Source organism: Artibeus jamaicensis, unplaced genomic scaffold (assembly GCF_021234435.1).
Source record: "Artibeus jamaicensis isolate MK-2021 breed Jamaican fruit bat unplaced genomic scaffold, CSHL_Jam_final contig_525, whole genome shotgun sequence".
Classification (NCBI taxonomy): Eukaryota; Metazoa; Chordata; class Mammalia; order Chiroptera; family Phyllostomidae; genus Artibeus; species Artibeus jamaicensis.
Genome location: NW_026521874.1, coordinates 16,809,443 through 16,824,700, shown reverse-complemented (window position 1 = coordinate 16,824,700; position 15,258 = coordinate 16,809,443). Strand labels below are relative to the sequence as shown.

The 15,258-nt window shown below is 48.1% G+C and overlaps 2 protein-coding genes across 2 annotated transcripts; one reads left to right on the top strand and one right to left on the bottom strand.

Moving 5' to 3' along the window:
• Positions 1–2,475: 2,475 nt before the first annotated feature.
• Positions 2,476–10,470, bottom strand: CUNH5orf52 (chromosome unknown C5orf52 homolog). The gene is made up of 3 exons (XM_037166811.2): positions 10,142–10,470; positions 7,974–8,082; positions 2,476–2,817 (listed from the first exon to the last, which is right to left on the bottom strand). Exons 1-3 carry the CDS (start codon positions 10,396–10,398, stop codon positions 2,599–2,601), a joined length of 585 nt encoding a protein of 194 aa, XP_037022706.1. The 5' UTR covers positions 10,399–10,470; the 3' UTR covers positions 2,476–2,598.
• Positions 10,439–14,675, top strand: DUSP18 (dual specificity phosphatase 18). Its single transcript, XM_037166812.2, has 2 exons — positions 10,439–10,905; positions 13,851–14,675. Exon 2 carries the CDS (start codon positions 13,921–13,923, stop codon positions 14,485–14,487), a length of 567 nt encoding a protein of 188 aa, XP_037022707.2. The 5' UTR covers positions 10,439–10,905; positions 13,851–13,920; the 3' UTR covers positions 14,488–14,675.
• Positions 14,676–15,258: the final 583 nt, after the last annotated feature.

Here is a 15,258-nt window from a genome sequence, read left to right as displayed (position 1 = left end):
TGGTTGCTAGAAGAAGGTCTTTGGAGTGAGACAGGCTTGAGGTGGGCTTTGTTGCTTATTGGCTGCCTTAGGCAGGATTCTTGCCCTCTGAGCCTCAATTTCTGATCTATAAACCAGGGCTAATAAAATTGCCACTTTGTTGTTGGAGGGATTCAGTGAATCATATTTAAAAAGAGCTGTGCCTCACACATGCAATAAATATGAATATGTTGGTGGTTTTGATTAGTTGAATGGGCTTCCAGGTAAGATTTCATTTAAACTAAGAGACCCAGGTGTGGGTATGTATCCACTGAAGAATCTCTAAACCCCTCATGCTTCAAGATTCTATTTCTTGAACATTATCTTCCCATCAAACATCCCTCCATTCTTCCTTCATTGATTTTCCTTATCTTTAACCCTTTTCACTCCCAGTAATGAGGTGGCCTCTCCAGAATTTCATCACTTCTTGTTCCTTATTTAAATACAACATCCTCTGGTTTTTAATGCAAAAGTGGGAAGACTAAGCCACAGAAGTAGAAATGAGTTAGTGGCGAATAAAGTGGCTCATTAGATTGACACACCAACTCCCCACACACTCCACTCCCAGGGGTCCCCAGTCCTTTGGACCACAGCATGAGATGCAAAGACCCTTGGCTAAGGCCAGCCATCCAGGGAAGAAGGGTGCATGTGGCTGGGGGCTAGAGGAGCATAAGGCTCAAAGAGGCCTGGGAGACCTAGGAGACAGAGACTTCCTGGGGATAGTTTAGAGAAAATAGGACCAGGCCTGCTCTGCAAGCCCCCCGAAGACTTCAGGATCCCTTTCCTGGTACGGTATAAAGGGAAAAAAAACTGTTGTTGAAATGAAACAAATACATCAAAGAGAAGAAATATAGCAAGATGCTAGCAGTGGTTAATCTAACAGAGGTTTGGGGGGTGGGTGGCATATATGGTCAAGTTGCTTATATAACAGAATTTAAGTATTTTAAATCAATTATTCTAATCAGCTGTGCTCAGCCAAGAAAACAGACAAGAACCTAGAAAAAGACTGTTTTGGCTCCCGCTGAAAAGTAGCACGCTCTAGTTCTCCAAGGAAGATCCTGAAGGGGGGGCCATAGGAACATGGTGAACATCTGGCTGCCCGTCCCTTCCGGGTCCCATCGCTGGGGACCAAGACCGAGCTCAGAGGAAAGCCTGCCGAATGGCCAGGCGGCAATGCTGAAAGGGCGTAATGAGGATGAGGACAGGTAAAGGAAGACTTCTGAAAGCCACCAAGAGGACTGAGGTCCTTACCTAGCAGTGGTGGCGATGCAGAATGACCACACCACAGCAGCTGGGAAACCTGTTTCTAGTTCTCTGCCACTGACTTGTTGTGACCTTGGGCGAGTCAGGTCACCTCTCTGGGCCTCTGTTTCCTCATCTGTAAAATGAGAGGAGTTTGTTAACTTGAAAAATATGTACCAGGCTCTTACTCTGTGCACTGTGCTGAAACTGTAACAGAAAAAGGAGTAAGAGAGTAATTTATTAAAAAAAAAAACACTGACTACCCTGTTTACGAGGCAGTGAGGTTACAGAGATGCCATTAAGACATTCACAGTGTGGTGAGGGAAACAGGGAGCAAACAAGAAATAGCCAACCACATGCTTGGTGCAGACAGAAGTGTCTGCAGGGCACAGGAAGGAGTGGCCTTTTCCATTGGGACCAGGTCGGGGGAAATGTCACAAAGAGGCCTGAATTGGATCTTGGAGGATCTTCCGTCCCTGCTCTCGGACTGTACAATCTAATCAGGAGTTTGGGACAATTATCCACACAGGTACCACACAAGGCAGAGTGAAGCCACCACAGGTAATCCAAGTTCAGAGGGGAGGGGAAACCCATGTAGTTTAGACATGGTGGGATAAGGGGCAGGCAAGAGGCAGAAGATCAGAGCAGCTTTACGGGGGAACCAGCATTGAGATAAGCCTTAAAGGATGTGTTTCTTGAGTGCCTTGGGGACGATAAAGAGACATTCTAGAGAAGGGACCTGTGCAAAGGCACAACATGGGGAACAATTGGGGTGCAGTTGGGACAGCAGGCAGGCCAGGGAGTGGGGACTGGAGAGACTGGGAGCCAAGTGAAGCCATCCCGATGAGAGCCATTGGAAATGATGAGCCCTGGGCCAGGCACTTGGACGTAGTCCCTCGTTACTCCCCCATTCTTTCAGATAAGAAAACAGGTTCAGAGAGTTTACAAAGTCACATTGCTGACAGAGAAATAGCACTTGACCTAGGTCTATCTAATCCCCCACCCTGACCTCCTTACCACTGGAATGAAAGCTAGGCATTACAGAGCCCTTCCCATTGTCCCAGTGCCCCCGGCCTGGCATTCCACCTCAGACATGTGAGTACTGAAGGTCCATCTTTGCTTTGACCATGAGAGCTGGCTTAGTTAAGCCCCCTCCACTCAGGCAGCAAGGGGACTATCACGATCTCCTTCACCAGAACAGAGGGAACGGGGCAGGGCAAGAAATATCAGAATTGCAGGGTTTTTTGCGCTCCACTGCCTGATGGTCTCCGTTTATTGTTCTACGATGGTGTTAGCTGGCTAGCTCCCACATCATCTCCTCCTGTCAGTCGGGTGTTTTCATGGTCTCTGGGCAGATAAACTGCCTTGACTAGAGCGGCTGGCTTTCCTGTTAGAATTCAGTGACCTTGCTACTCCGTAGCTTTCCAGGTACTGCCTCATATTCATGGACTCCCGTTTCCAACGCCCCAGCTTTCTGATCTGGTCCATCATGAACTTTTTTTTCAGGTGGTCATGCAAATGGCTCATCTTTTTCTTGGTCTTTTCTGCAGCTTTAATCTTACAAAAAAAAAAAGATGCGGTTAGAATAAAGAAACTACACCACAAGAGAGACATCTGTGTTGCTCCAACGCGGTGGGGGTCGGGGAACGGGGGGGGGGGACATGCCAGCTGCATCCAATGTTCCATCAATAATTTGACTCCCAGGGAACCTCAGTTTCCCTATTTGTAAAATGTGGGCATTGAGGGAGATAACTCCTAGGGTACCTTCTGACAGTATGCAGCCTAGGACCCTGATTTTGACCTTGCTACCTCTCTTTGAAGACTGGTCAGAAAGAGTTGGGGGAGGGTGTGGCGCACAGGTACATTTGTTCCTTCCCTTTCCCATTCTTTAACTCCTGTCACCATTCCCTACTACTCATTTAGTGCTTCCCACAATTGTGTGAGACGTCTCCTACATCACATTGAACTCTACTTTTTTCTTTTATTATTTCATTTTTGCCATGTCCCCAATAAAACAATATACTCTGCATGTCCCATCCACTATCTTATTTACTTATTCATTTATTTATCCCAATGAGCTAGCTGTGGAGAGGATATGAAGAAAAAATCAGCTGCATGTCCTCACAGAAACTACAACATAGTCAGGAAGATGAGGCACATGCCCAAATATTTCTAAGCAAGGTAAAGAGTGATACATTCCTTTAAAAAGCATCAAGTTCAAAGAAGGGAGAGAGCAAGAAAAGCCTCATGGAGACTTGGCATATAAATTGTGGGGGAGGGTTGGGTTTTGAAGGATTGGGAAGTGTTGAGCATTACTCCCCAGGCGGGAGGTAATCCTGAGAGTCCACACTTTAACAAACTCACCTAGGGATTCTAAGCACCAACATTGTCTCAAAATGCACACAATATAAGCAAAGGAGCGCTCCATGAGGCCAATGTTGTCACAATTATTTGACACAAAGATTTGGTACCTGAGTGGATCTTGGGAGCAAAGAATAAAGAGGGAGAGTGGGTGGCAGAAAATATGGACACCAAAGGACATGGTGCAAATCCCTTTCAGTTACTTGATAAAAATATAGATCCCAGAGATTCTAGCTGAGGTTTGAATGGGGCCCAGGAATCTATATTTTTATCATGTATCTGAGTCGATGCTGATACAGCCATTGAGAAGTTAAGTGGCTGCTTTGTATCACTATTTTCTAATAGTTCACCCCTGTGACAGCAGGTTTTTGGGCCTAAGCCAATGATCTCACCTTGAGCTTGACTTTTACTATGGATCAGTGTCTCTCAGCCTTGACTCTGTTGACACTTAGGGCCAGGTAATTCTTTGTGGTGGGGAGCTGCCCTGTGCATCTCTGGCCTCTACCTACTAAATGTTACTAACATCACCCACAAGCACTCTTACTTGTGCTCCCAAAAATGTCTCCAGACATTGCCAATGTCCCCTAAGGGATCCCCAGTTGAAAGCCATGGCCCTCTTTCAACTAAGGATGAGAAGAGATATCAGCCTCATTGTTCTCAGAGTGTGCTCAGAGGATTCCCAAGACACTACATCTTAAGATCCTGAGAAATCAGTGGCTGGTCAAAGTTGCCTCTTCCCCTAAAGTGAGCGCTTTGGGCGGAAGACAGAAACACTGCCACGCTGCCACTCAAGCTTCAACTCTGCTGAGTTCCTACAAGATGGGCCCTCAGCAACCCCCTGGGTCTACACCCAAGAAGACAGTCCGGGACCTTAAGGGAGACCATCCTGCACCACGGTCAGTCAGACCCAGGTTTGCAATTCTGCGATGATGCACCCTGTGACCTTGGTGAAGTTACTCTATCTCTCTGAATTTCAGTTTCCTGAACTCTTCAATGGGGTAATAATACCTACTGAATGTTGAACACATAAGATACACAAGGGCTCAATTCAGCTTTAAAAGAACTCCTGGGACTTCCGCCAAGATGGAGAAGTAGGTGGAGGATCCACCTCACCTCTGTGCACAACCAAATCTAAGAACAACTATTTTTAACAGCAGTCACAACCAAGCCACACGGAAAATCGACAATACGGAGTCCAAAGGACAACTAGATACTCGGCTGGACCAGTACGAGGAGCGAGGCCAGCAGCGGAGCAGGTTAGCAAGAAAAAATTCCCGGGGCGGTGCGCGGTGCGTGCAGGCAACCGAGAGCGCTGATCGCCAGCGAGCTGGCTGCCGGAGCGCACAGGGAAGAGGCGCGGTGGGTCGGTCGGGCGAGCACATTTACGTGCAGAGAAACCAGTGAGAAGGGAAACCCGCGCGGTGCAGCAGGCTCGCACAATTAGGATCGGATAAGCAAGCCCGAGGCGTGTGAGTGACTGGATGCGCTGGGCTAGCGGAGAGGAACGCCATTGCTCCCTCTCTGACCCCGCCCCCACACACAGTGTCACAAACCAGCGACCTGGGTCGCCCCGTCCTGGTAAACAACTAAGGCTTCGCTCCGCTCACTTAACAGCACGAATAGACCAAAAATGGCTCTAGGACAACTCAGAGCCCCAGAACCGATAGACCTAAGTGATGAGGAAATAGCCAGTCTTTCAGATGCACAGTTCAAAACACTGGTTATAAGGATCCTTACAGAACTGGTTGATTTCAGTCACAAATTAGAGAAACATATGGAAGCTAAATTAATTGAAATGAATGCTAATACAAAAGATACCAATAGTAATGGAAAGAAAATTGGGACTCAAATCAAGGGAGAGGACCAGACGGAAGAAAAAAATGATCAAACAGAAAGGAATGAAGAAATAAGAATTCAGAAAAATGAGGAGAAGCTTAGGAACCTCCAGGACATCTTTAAACGTTCCAACATCCGAATTATAGGGGTACCAGAAGGGGGGAAAGGCACAACCACCAGTTGAAAAATTATTTGAACAAATAATAAAGGAGAATTTCCCCAAGATGGCAAAGGAAATAGACTTCCGAGAAATCCAGGAAGCTCAGAGAGTCCCAAAGAAGTTGGACTCAAGAAGGAACACACCAAGGCACATCATAATTACATTAGCCAAGATTAAAATGAAGGAGAGAATCCTAGAAGCAGCAAGAGCTAAGGGGACAGTCACCTACAAAGGAGTTCCCATCAGACTGTCAGCTGATTTCTCAAAAGAGACCTTACAGGCAAGAAGGGGCTGGAAAGAGGTATTCCAAGTCATGAAAACCAAAGATCTACAACCAAGATTGCTCTACCCAGCAAAACTTTCATTTAGAATGGAAGGACAGATAAAGTGCTTCTCAGATAAGACCAAATTCAAGGAGTTCATCATCACCAAGCCCTTATTATATGAAATGTTAAAGGGACTTACCTAAGAAAAAGAAGATAAAAAAGATGAACAGTGAAAGGACAGCAAACTCACAGTTATTAAGAACCACACCTAAAACAAAAGCAAACTAAGAGGATAGCTAGATCAGGAGCAGAACCATAGAAATGAAGATCTCATGGAGGGTTAGCAACAGGGGAGTGGGAGGAGGGGAAGGGGGGAGAAGGTACAGAAAATAAGTAGCATAGACAGTAGATAGAAAATAGATGGGGGGAGGGTAAGAATAGTAGGGGAAATACAGAATCTAAAGAATTTGAGACACATGTTCATGAACTAAAGGGGGAAATGGTGGGGGAGGGGTATGCAGGGTGGAGGGGAAGGGAGGGGGGAATAGAGCAAATGTAATGGCATAATCAATAAAAATAAAATAAAATAAAAATTGAAAAAAAAAAAAAGAACTCCTGGATGGCACAGCCCTCTGGTACACATAAAACTTGGGAGAGTTTCCAGTGACGGTATCTTGGAGATACCCTGCTTGCCAAAGGTATAATACCCCCTACCCACTGGTTATAGAAGTTGGACCCAACCTCTCCTGGGCCAGTCTAAGTGGTCTACACCACCTGGCCACAGTCATTGGTGCCGGGATGGGTCATCTGGGCCAACTGGAGTCCTTTCCCAGGATTTGTCTAACTCCAGCAACAGTGAAAGCACTCCATTTCCTTTCTGGGCTACAGGCCAGTTTCCTGTGGCCACACTCCCCGAGGAGGCCACAGACAGCTAGCCTGAGGATGATGCCAACATGCAGAAAGAAGCAGAAAAGGAGATGAAGAGGGAGAGTGGAGACATGTCCATTGGTATTGGAGCCCTGGCTTCTTTCATCCCAAACATCGTGACCCTACCCTACCCATCTTCGATAATGTGAACTCGTGGTTCTCTGTTTTGCTTGAACTAGCTCAACTTCAGTTTGTGTTACCGGCAACTGAGAGAATCCTAATAGATCCTATTTTACAAAGGAGAAAAGAGAGGACTGAAAGAAATGTGATTTCCCAAGGTCACACAAAGCTGGCCTGCCCATCCCTATTTCGACTACAGCAGGTAGCTGGAAGTTTAGCAGAGGGAGCTTACCAACCAGGTCTCTACTCTTCTTTTGGTCTCTGTGGTCCCGAATCCCATGGGCCCATCCAGATTTGGCCCTGGAACATGGAGGGAAGCTAGACAGACTAACGAAGGGGGCAGCAGCTCAACTAGGTCAAACCCTAGTTGTCCGTAAGCAAAAACTAGTAGATCCTCAATTCTTTTATGAAAAATGGGGAATAATCCCTAAAGGAAAAAACTGACTGAACCGTGTTGATGCCATTTCAAGCTCTAGTACCCAAGACTCCTTTTTATGGGAGATAATAGGAATCCATTCATGGATTCCCTGAATAGAAAGGTAATGGGCTTTTTTTTTTTTAATCCTGACCCAAGGACATTTTTTTTTTCATTGCTTTTAGAGAGAGGAAGGGGGGAGAGAGAGAAACATTGATTGGTTGCCCTCTCACACTCTCCTGGGGATCAAACCCACCATCCTGTCATGTACACTGACCAGGAATCAAACCCACAACCTTTTGGTCCACCAGACAACCCTCCAACCAACTGAGTCACACCAGCCAGGGCAATAATGTGCTTTGAGGGGGGAAAAAATTGTCACTTGAGCCAAAACATGAAATCCTTTTCCCAGGCTCCCTCAGCCTAGGAACAGCTGTGACACTCTGGGCAAATCAGTAACTCGGGGTCTCCGTGTCCTCTGGAAAATGGGACTTGCATTAGAGCGCCATGGTGGCTCCCTACCACCTCTAAGATCTGTGACCTCCCCCCAAGGATCAGTGAGAGTGAAATAAATGTGGGTCAAGCCACTAATACCCTCCAACAACACAAAAGATTTTGAGGACTTTACCTCCATCTCATAGAGTCGTTGTGCATTGAGGTTGTCACGAATAATCACCCGAGATAAGTGGCTCTTGGGTAAAAATTTTGTCACAGCTGCTTCACTGGAATTCATTAAGCTGAAAGGGGCAGAGGAAGGTGGTACAGGTTGAGATGGCTGGGGCCTGATATGATGGGGTCCTGGGGTAGCTGCTGAGGCCTCACAGGTTTCTGGGGAGAGGCACAGCTCTACCATAATTGTCAGAGGAGCAAGGGAGGCTTAGGTTTCTTCTTATGGAAAATGTGTGCAAAAGGAGTAGTTTCTTGGATGCTGAGAGGAAAAGCCATCCTGAAAAGGAAGTAGAAAGAGCAGTCCACAAAGGAAGTGCCGGCAAGGACTCAGAACTGTCCACTGGAGCAGCCATTTTTAAGCAAAACTGAAGGATGAAGTGGGAAACGGGGGTCTCAAAGAAGAGGAGCAAAAGTTGTAGGGTTGGGTTCAAAGGGCTGAATTTGAGGGGAGCCGAGGTGGGCATACTTGCTCCAGAGTCCAGGTCTAAGGGGGCTCTGGGGCGAAGAGACAGGAAAAAAGAAAATAAAGAGTTTGGGCAGAGGTTAGGTTGGTTAATAGGGGAATTCTAAGAGCAAAGGTTTGGAAAATGTCAAAGTGAGAGAAGTATGGGAAGGACAAATGTTTGAGGAGATGAAACGTAGAAGATGAAACATAGAAGATGAGGTGGCATGGGATGGGGTGGGGTGGAGTGACAAGGAGCCAGGTAAAACTAGAGATAAGGATTTGGTCAAAATGAGGAACTGGTCAAAAGTGGATAATATCAGAGACTGACTTTTCACTTTTTGATCATTTGGTTACAACACAAAGTGGTTTTGCAATTATGCACCTTTAAATATTGTTACCCATTTCAAAAGAATTGCTCATATTTTCTTTCTAAAATGTGGAAATTAAATGTACAGCAGGGAAGCAACTGAATGCATTATGATTAGGCCATTCAATAAAACACTCTGCAGTTATGAATGAACCAGATATTCATATTGTATGAAGTGGTGAGAAAAGCAGGCTACAAAATAGTGAACTTTTTGGTGACATTCCTCCCCCCAAAAATGTGTAAGTACGTAGTAGTAAAAACATATATGAATGGATCCGGAATAATATACAAAATAGTAACAGTGATTGTCTCTGGTCATTCATATTGATTTGTCTTGTATGAATTTTTTTATAATAATTGTATACTACTTTCATATAACAAAAAAACCCACAATAGTTAAAAGGAAACGTTTCGAAGGATTAAAATTTTTTTTCTAATTCATTTGCAGCCAATTTGGATTCACAGTTTTTACTCTTACGAACTAGTGGAAGTAAATGGCCCTAATCTCCCATTTACAATTTTCAGACACCAAAGGCACGAGGTGATGATTAGAGATTGAGATGTCACATACAAAAGTCCCCCAAATCCTGTTTAAAAAAAAAAACATTAAAAATGTTTAAAGACATAAAATACTGTTTACCTATTTAGTGGTGCACCAAATTTACCAGTACTTCCTGGGAAGGAAGGAAAAGGCAGTGACTGGAAATACTTCCTTTCGAGTAATAAATGGTTATTTTGAACCAAATTGTTTTCCAAAGCAAGGCCTCTGTGGGACCCTGGAGCATGCTGGCGGGAGGTGTAAAATGGAAGTGGGGAGGAGAAATTGGGGTCTCTGGGAGCCAAGGCCAGGCTGAGGGAACTGAAGGCTTTCTCTCTGGGGACTGAAGCCAGACTGAGGCCGAGCCCAGGGCACTGGAGTTTTCCCAGGGCCCCTGGAGAACACAGAGGCTGAGGAGAGGAGGGGACCTGAGCCTCGCTGGGCTCTAAGAAGTTCAAGGCTCGGTCCAAAGGGCGCTGGGGACCCCTGGACTACGCGACGTCAGGACTGCCAGATTAAGCCTGCTGGGTGGGTGGGTGGGATATGGGATTTCCGGTTTCTCCCCGGAGTCAGGGCCTAGGGGACTCAGGCTCCCGGCAGTGCTAAGAGCTCAACCGGGAAGGAGCCGGCGCCCGGGGCTGTGAGGCACGGGGTCAAGGAGAGCCGGACTCTGGGAGAGACAGCCGGGACTCCAGGGGCCGGCTGAGGGGGCCGAAGTGCGGGGGAGTTCGGCTCCCCCGAGGTGTCTGACAACAGCTCCGGGCACCCGGGCCGCACCTGAAAAGCACTAGCAGCTGCGAGGTCCGCGGGCGCAGGAAGACGACGTGCGGCTGGGTCCCTAAGCTGATTTCGGGGCTGAATTTACGGCGCCAGAAAATGGCTGAGGCCGAATAGGTGCCAGAACTGGGGTTCGTCTGGATGGCGGCCGTATTGACCGTGGGCAAACTTAAGTTCCATGAGACCGAGGGTTTTTGCTGCTGGGCAATCTCGTACTCCACGTCAGAGAACGATTTAGGAGCCAGACTGAAAGCCATTCTGGGTGGACCGGCAAAGAGGCGCGGTGAGCAGGGGTAGTGACCGGAGGGCAGCCCGTTGCTCCGGAGACGAGAATGGGGCGGGACAAGGAGGAGCCAACGCCCCCGGCGCCCAAAAGGCGGAGGAAACGAAGATTGTCCCTCGGCGACTGCCGTGGCGTGGCCCGGCAATTGCCATGGAGACGGGCTAGGCCAATGGAATGGGCTGTGCCTGCTGAGTAGGGCGCTCTGGCCCCGGCGTGTGATCTTGGGGCGGGTAATTGGGGGAGTGCGGGCGGGGCAACTCCAAGGTTGAGAGACCAGGCCGAGGTTTCTCCGAAGGCTAGGCACGGCGAATTCTTCCCTGAGGCTAGGGGCCATCACTAGGGAAACCAGAGCACCTGGCCTCCAAGGACTGTGGCTCCCAGGTCGTGCGTGACCCGTCTTCTCTCTCCCCGAGATCCCCGTCCGAGTCTTTGGGAGCGGTTGCTTCCTGAACGAATCTGCCCTCGAGCCAGCGGGAGTGAGGTAAGACCATCTAGGTCTTGAAACCCAGCAGATGAGGAAGCCCATTACAATGCCCCTTCCCAGGAAACCTATCTGGCTCTCATCTGGAAGTGGCGCATTGGTCCTGTCAACCAGTGGACTTTGTTCCTCGTGTATAACCCAGAATTAACAAACACCCCACGGCGTTTGCCGAGTTTTCCCCACACATAATGAGACCAGGAGGACTGGCTTTCGGACCTGCTTTGTGACCCTAGACAGGTCCTTTAAAATTTTTATTTTAGAGGAAAAAGGAGAGGGAAAGAGAGAAACATCCACGTGTGAGAGAAACCACGATCTATGGCCTTTCACAGGTCCCCAGCTGGGGACCTGGCCCGAAACCCAGACCTGTGCCCTGACCCGGAATCAAACCAGGGTCCTTTCTCTTTGCTGGACGATGCCCCACCAACTGCGGCACACCGGTCAGGGGGACAGGTCCTTTTCCCCTACCTTACTTTCCCCATGTGTAAAATGTACATTTTAACTCCAGACATGGGCCTATTATGTTGCTTTGAAGATGGAACCAGAGAAGGGAAACCAAAGGCTTTGTAGGCTATAAAACGGTGAAACTGAGCAGCAGTGGAGTTGCTGTTTCTCCACCTCCCGCCCCCTCACTCTAAACGTTCTTTGTGTCATTTCTTCAGGTGACCTTTGCAACTTCCTAGCCCTGGGCTAGAAGTATATTTCTTTAGTCTTCACTTGCTTAATGCCCAGCATTTTAACTTTCTGAACAAGAGCAAGAATAGTTATTATTTCTAGAAGGCTCTCTCAGTGCCAGGGTCTGTGTTAAATACTTTACCTGGGTTACCTCATTTAATCATTAGAAGATCCTCCTAAGGTAGACACCGTTACCCCTATTTTTCAACTGGGTTGCACCTGTAATTGTTTAATGTCTGACTCCCACTATGCTGTGAGCTCTGTGAGACACAGGGCCATGGCTGTTGTGTACATTGTAGTATCCCCAGCACCTAATGAATACTACTCTCCTGCCATCACGAACCTCACGCTCGAGAGCAGTATCCTGCAACTTTTTGCCACTGTGCTGAACAGCAGTCTCCCCTATTCCTGTTGTGCACTGGGCACTAAGGGAGGAGGGCATCAGTCCACTTCTCTCTAGGTTTTTGGACGAGAAAGATCCTGAACATAAAGGCTTCCAACTGGGTTGGGGGAGGGAGGATTTTTTTTTTTTGAAAGGACAAACCAGCCCCATCTGCTGCTCCTGGGGTGAGCCTGATACATTTGATTCTGGAGCATTAATAGGTAGGATTTGCCTATGCAGCCTTTGTCCTTCCTCTCCAACAGCCTGAGAACCACACTCCCCTCCACCCAACCCCTCCCCAAAATTCTAGAGAAATATAGCCAGAGAAATCATTCTTTCCAGAAGTCTTCTCAGAAGGCAGAGTCATGGTTGGAAAACATTCCTTTATTCAAAAAATACTCATCAAGCAGCTACTTGTAGGGACCCAGAGCTTGGCACTGGTTACACAACAGGAGTGAAGATAGACACAGTGATGTTGCAATAGAACTCCCAGATCAAGGCAAAACCGCATCTTCAGGAAGTGTTAAGGAGAAGACATGGGGCTTAGAAAGCCTGAAGCACGGACTTGATCAGATGTAGGAGAGGGTTGTGATCCTGGAAGATCTCCCTCTGGAACTGATCCTTGGCTAATGCCGGTTCACCAGTCCTCTGCTGAAGGTAACAGATTAGGATCTGACAACCTTGTAAGGAAAGAGACTGAGAGCAGCCAAGGCCAGAGAGGACCAGATATCCCTGTGGCACTGCAAGCGGCTCAGCCCAGCTGAGGCCCTTTAGGACACAGGGAAGGCCAATACGAAGGTGAAGAGATAGGCAGGATCCAAGGCATAAACGGCCTTGACAGCCAAGCTAAAGGGCTCCATTTCACTCTGACTGTGCGGCCACTGAAATATATTGAGCATGGGAACAGAACTTCAGCTCCTTATTTGTTTGTGCCACGTGAAAACTGCCATTTGGTTTGAGAGGTGCTCTGAGTCCAAATGCTCCAATTTCAGTGAAACGTGAAGATGTACTATTTTTATAGCTTTGTTCAAGGCTGGTAGAGTAAGAGGCCTGGGATTTCTTAGGAGAAGGCAGGAGGTTCTGCCCCACCCTGGAGTACATGCCACAGTTCTGCTGTACACAGCATCATGCTAGTGTGGCGTGCCTACATGAAGCCCCTCTGCTTCTCTGCACTTGCCATTTGGGGGTGGTCTGGTGTCCCTTAAGCTGGCCTCCAGGAAACTTTCAGTGACAGTCTTCCCCAGGCTCTCCTTAGAGGCAAGGTGTAGGAGCATGGCTAATGATGCAGAACTGTTGCACATGGGCACGTGTTGTCTCTTCAAAGAAATGGTTCTTGGAGAGGAGAAGCTAAGACCCTTCTCTCTCTTATACCCCAGTGACTCCCAGCACATTGGGCTCTGGTTTTAGGACACTGGTTCAGAGTCTCATGATTTGAGCATAAAGTCAGAAGAGGAGGGGGACCACGTGAGTTCCCACTTAGAGGGGCTGGAAGGGGAGGGAGGGTATTGAAGAGAAGGGAAAAGAGGGCTGTGTGAGCCTAGGTGGTTAGGTCAAGACTCAGCAGTTGGCCTGCCCAAATAAAAATGTGGGAACACCTTCAGTGCCAGGCTCAGGGTTGGTCCTTTGTCCTACAGTGCACATTAGGATTCCTGAAAAGCATGGCCGAAATGTATATCCATGCTCCTCAGCCCAGAGCCTACCCAGTGGATTTGAGGAAGAAATTGGGTATCTGCATTTTTAGTAAGTTCCCTGGGTCATTCCAGTGTGATAGTCAGAGGACCACCTTGGGGAATTCTGCTGTAGGCCCATCCATCCATGTCCCAGAAATCCCCTGGGGTTGGTCTGGTCCAGCTGGGCTCTTGCCCTCTAAACATTCTTTCCCTCCTTGCAGTTTTCCATGGACACAGCCTAGCAGAAAGATGCAGCCTTTATGTCTCACTGGCCACTGACCCACCGGCCTGATGACAGCACCTCCGAGTACATTCCCAGTTCAGTTCCAACAGCCCTCAGTCAGCGGCCTCTCACAGATCACCAGCAGCCTGTACATCAGCAACGGGGCGGCTGCCAACAACAAACTTATGCTCTCCAGCAACCACATCACCTCCATCATCAATGTCTCAGTGGAGGTGGTGAATACCTTATATGAGGACATCCAGTATGTACAGGTGCCTGTGGCTGACACACCCATGTCGCGTCTCTGTGACTTCTTTGACCCCATTGCTGACCACATCCACAGTGTCGAGATGAAGCAGGGCCGCACGCTGCTCCACTGTGTGGCTGGTGTGAGCCGCTCAGCTGCCCTCTGCCTCGCCTACCTCATGAAATACCATGCCATGTCCTTGCTGGATGCCCACACGTGGACCAAATCTTGTCGGCCCATCATCCGGCCCAACAATGGCTTTTGGGAGCAGCTCATCCACTATGAGTTCCAGCTATTTGGCAAGAACACCGTGCACATGGTCAACTCCTCTATGGGATTGATCCCTGATGTCTATGAGAAGGAGGCCCATTTAATGGTTCCGCTGTGAGCCACGACACCAGCTCCTGCACCAGGGTCAGAGGTGCAGATCTGCCGCTGATCCTACACTAACATCTGAACTTAAACATTCTCCTTTTGTGATACAGAAACAACCAGATGATGCCTTTTATCAGAGCAATAAAAAAAAGGAAGCGTGCTGTAGCTTTTACTCTTGTAATCTGTATCTTTAAAGATTAAACTCACTAAATGGAAAATGGTAAAGATAAGTCTCCTACCCTGTGAGCGACAGGTCACAGCTGTTGGCTGGAGGGGAGAGTGAGTGGGGCAAGTTGTGCCTGGGTCAGATAGACCAGTGCTCAAAGTGTATGGCATGACTGGAACCCTGCAGCCTTCCCCCAGACCAACTAACCAGGAATGAGTCTGCCACGATCTTTACCCAAAGCCAGAGCCCTAAGCAACATGGCACCTCCTTGCTTCTCACAGGAAGGGCCAACCTACTGGATAACCGCAGCAGTGCTCTGGGAGCCCTCGGGGCCCCAGGCCAACCCTGCCTCCCACCTTTAACCACAGGGGCAGTTTTCTGGCTTTACACATAAGATAATTTTCAAAGAAAGCATTCCACCATATCAAAGAATTTTAAACTTTTTTGAGTGCTGCTGTACATGATGAGTTCTCAAAGTGCCCTTGACAGTCCCCTGCCAGTCTTGAAGGGAGGCATAAGTTTTGTATGGGGCACGTGTGGAGAGGCCTGGAATCGGGCCTCAGAGGTTCCTCTCACAGGCTTTGGCTTGGAAAACTGGAGCTGCAGACCCGAACCTAG

Excerpts from the sequence above, each read along its gene's own strand:
- CUNH5orf52 (XM_037166811.2), bottom strand. The coding sequence starts at position 10,398 with ATGGCTTTCAGTCTGGCTCCTAAATCGTTCTCTGACGTGGAGTACGAG. Across the intron at positions 8,083-10,141 it reads CAGCTGCTAGTGCTTTTCAG|CTTAATGAATTCCAGTGAAG; the intron begins GTGCGGCCCGGG and ends TGCCCCTTTCAG. Across the intron at positions 2,818-7,973 it reads AACGACTCTATGAGATGGAG|ATTAAAGCTGCAGAAAAGAC; the intron begins GTAAAGTCCTCA and ends TTTTTTTGTAAG.
- DUSP18 (XM_037166812.2), top strand. The coding sequence starts at position 13,921 with ATGACAGCACCTCCGAGTACATTCCCAGTTCAGTTCCAACAGCCCTCA.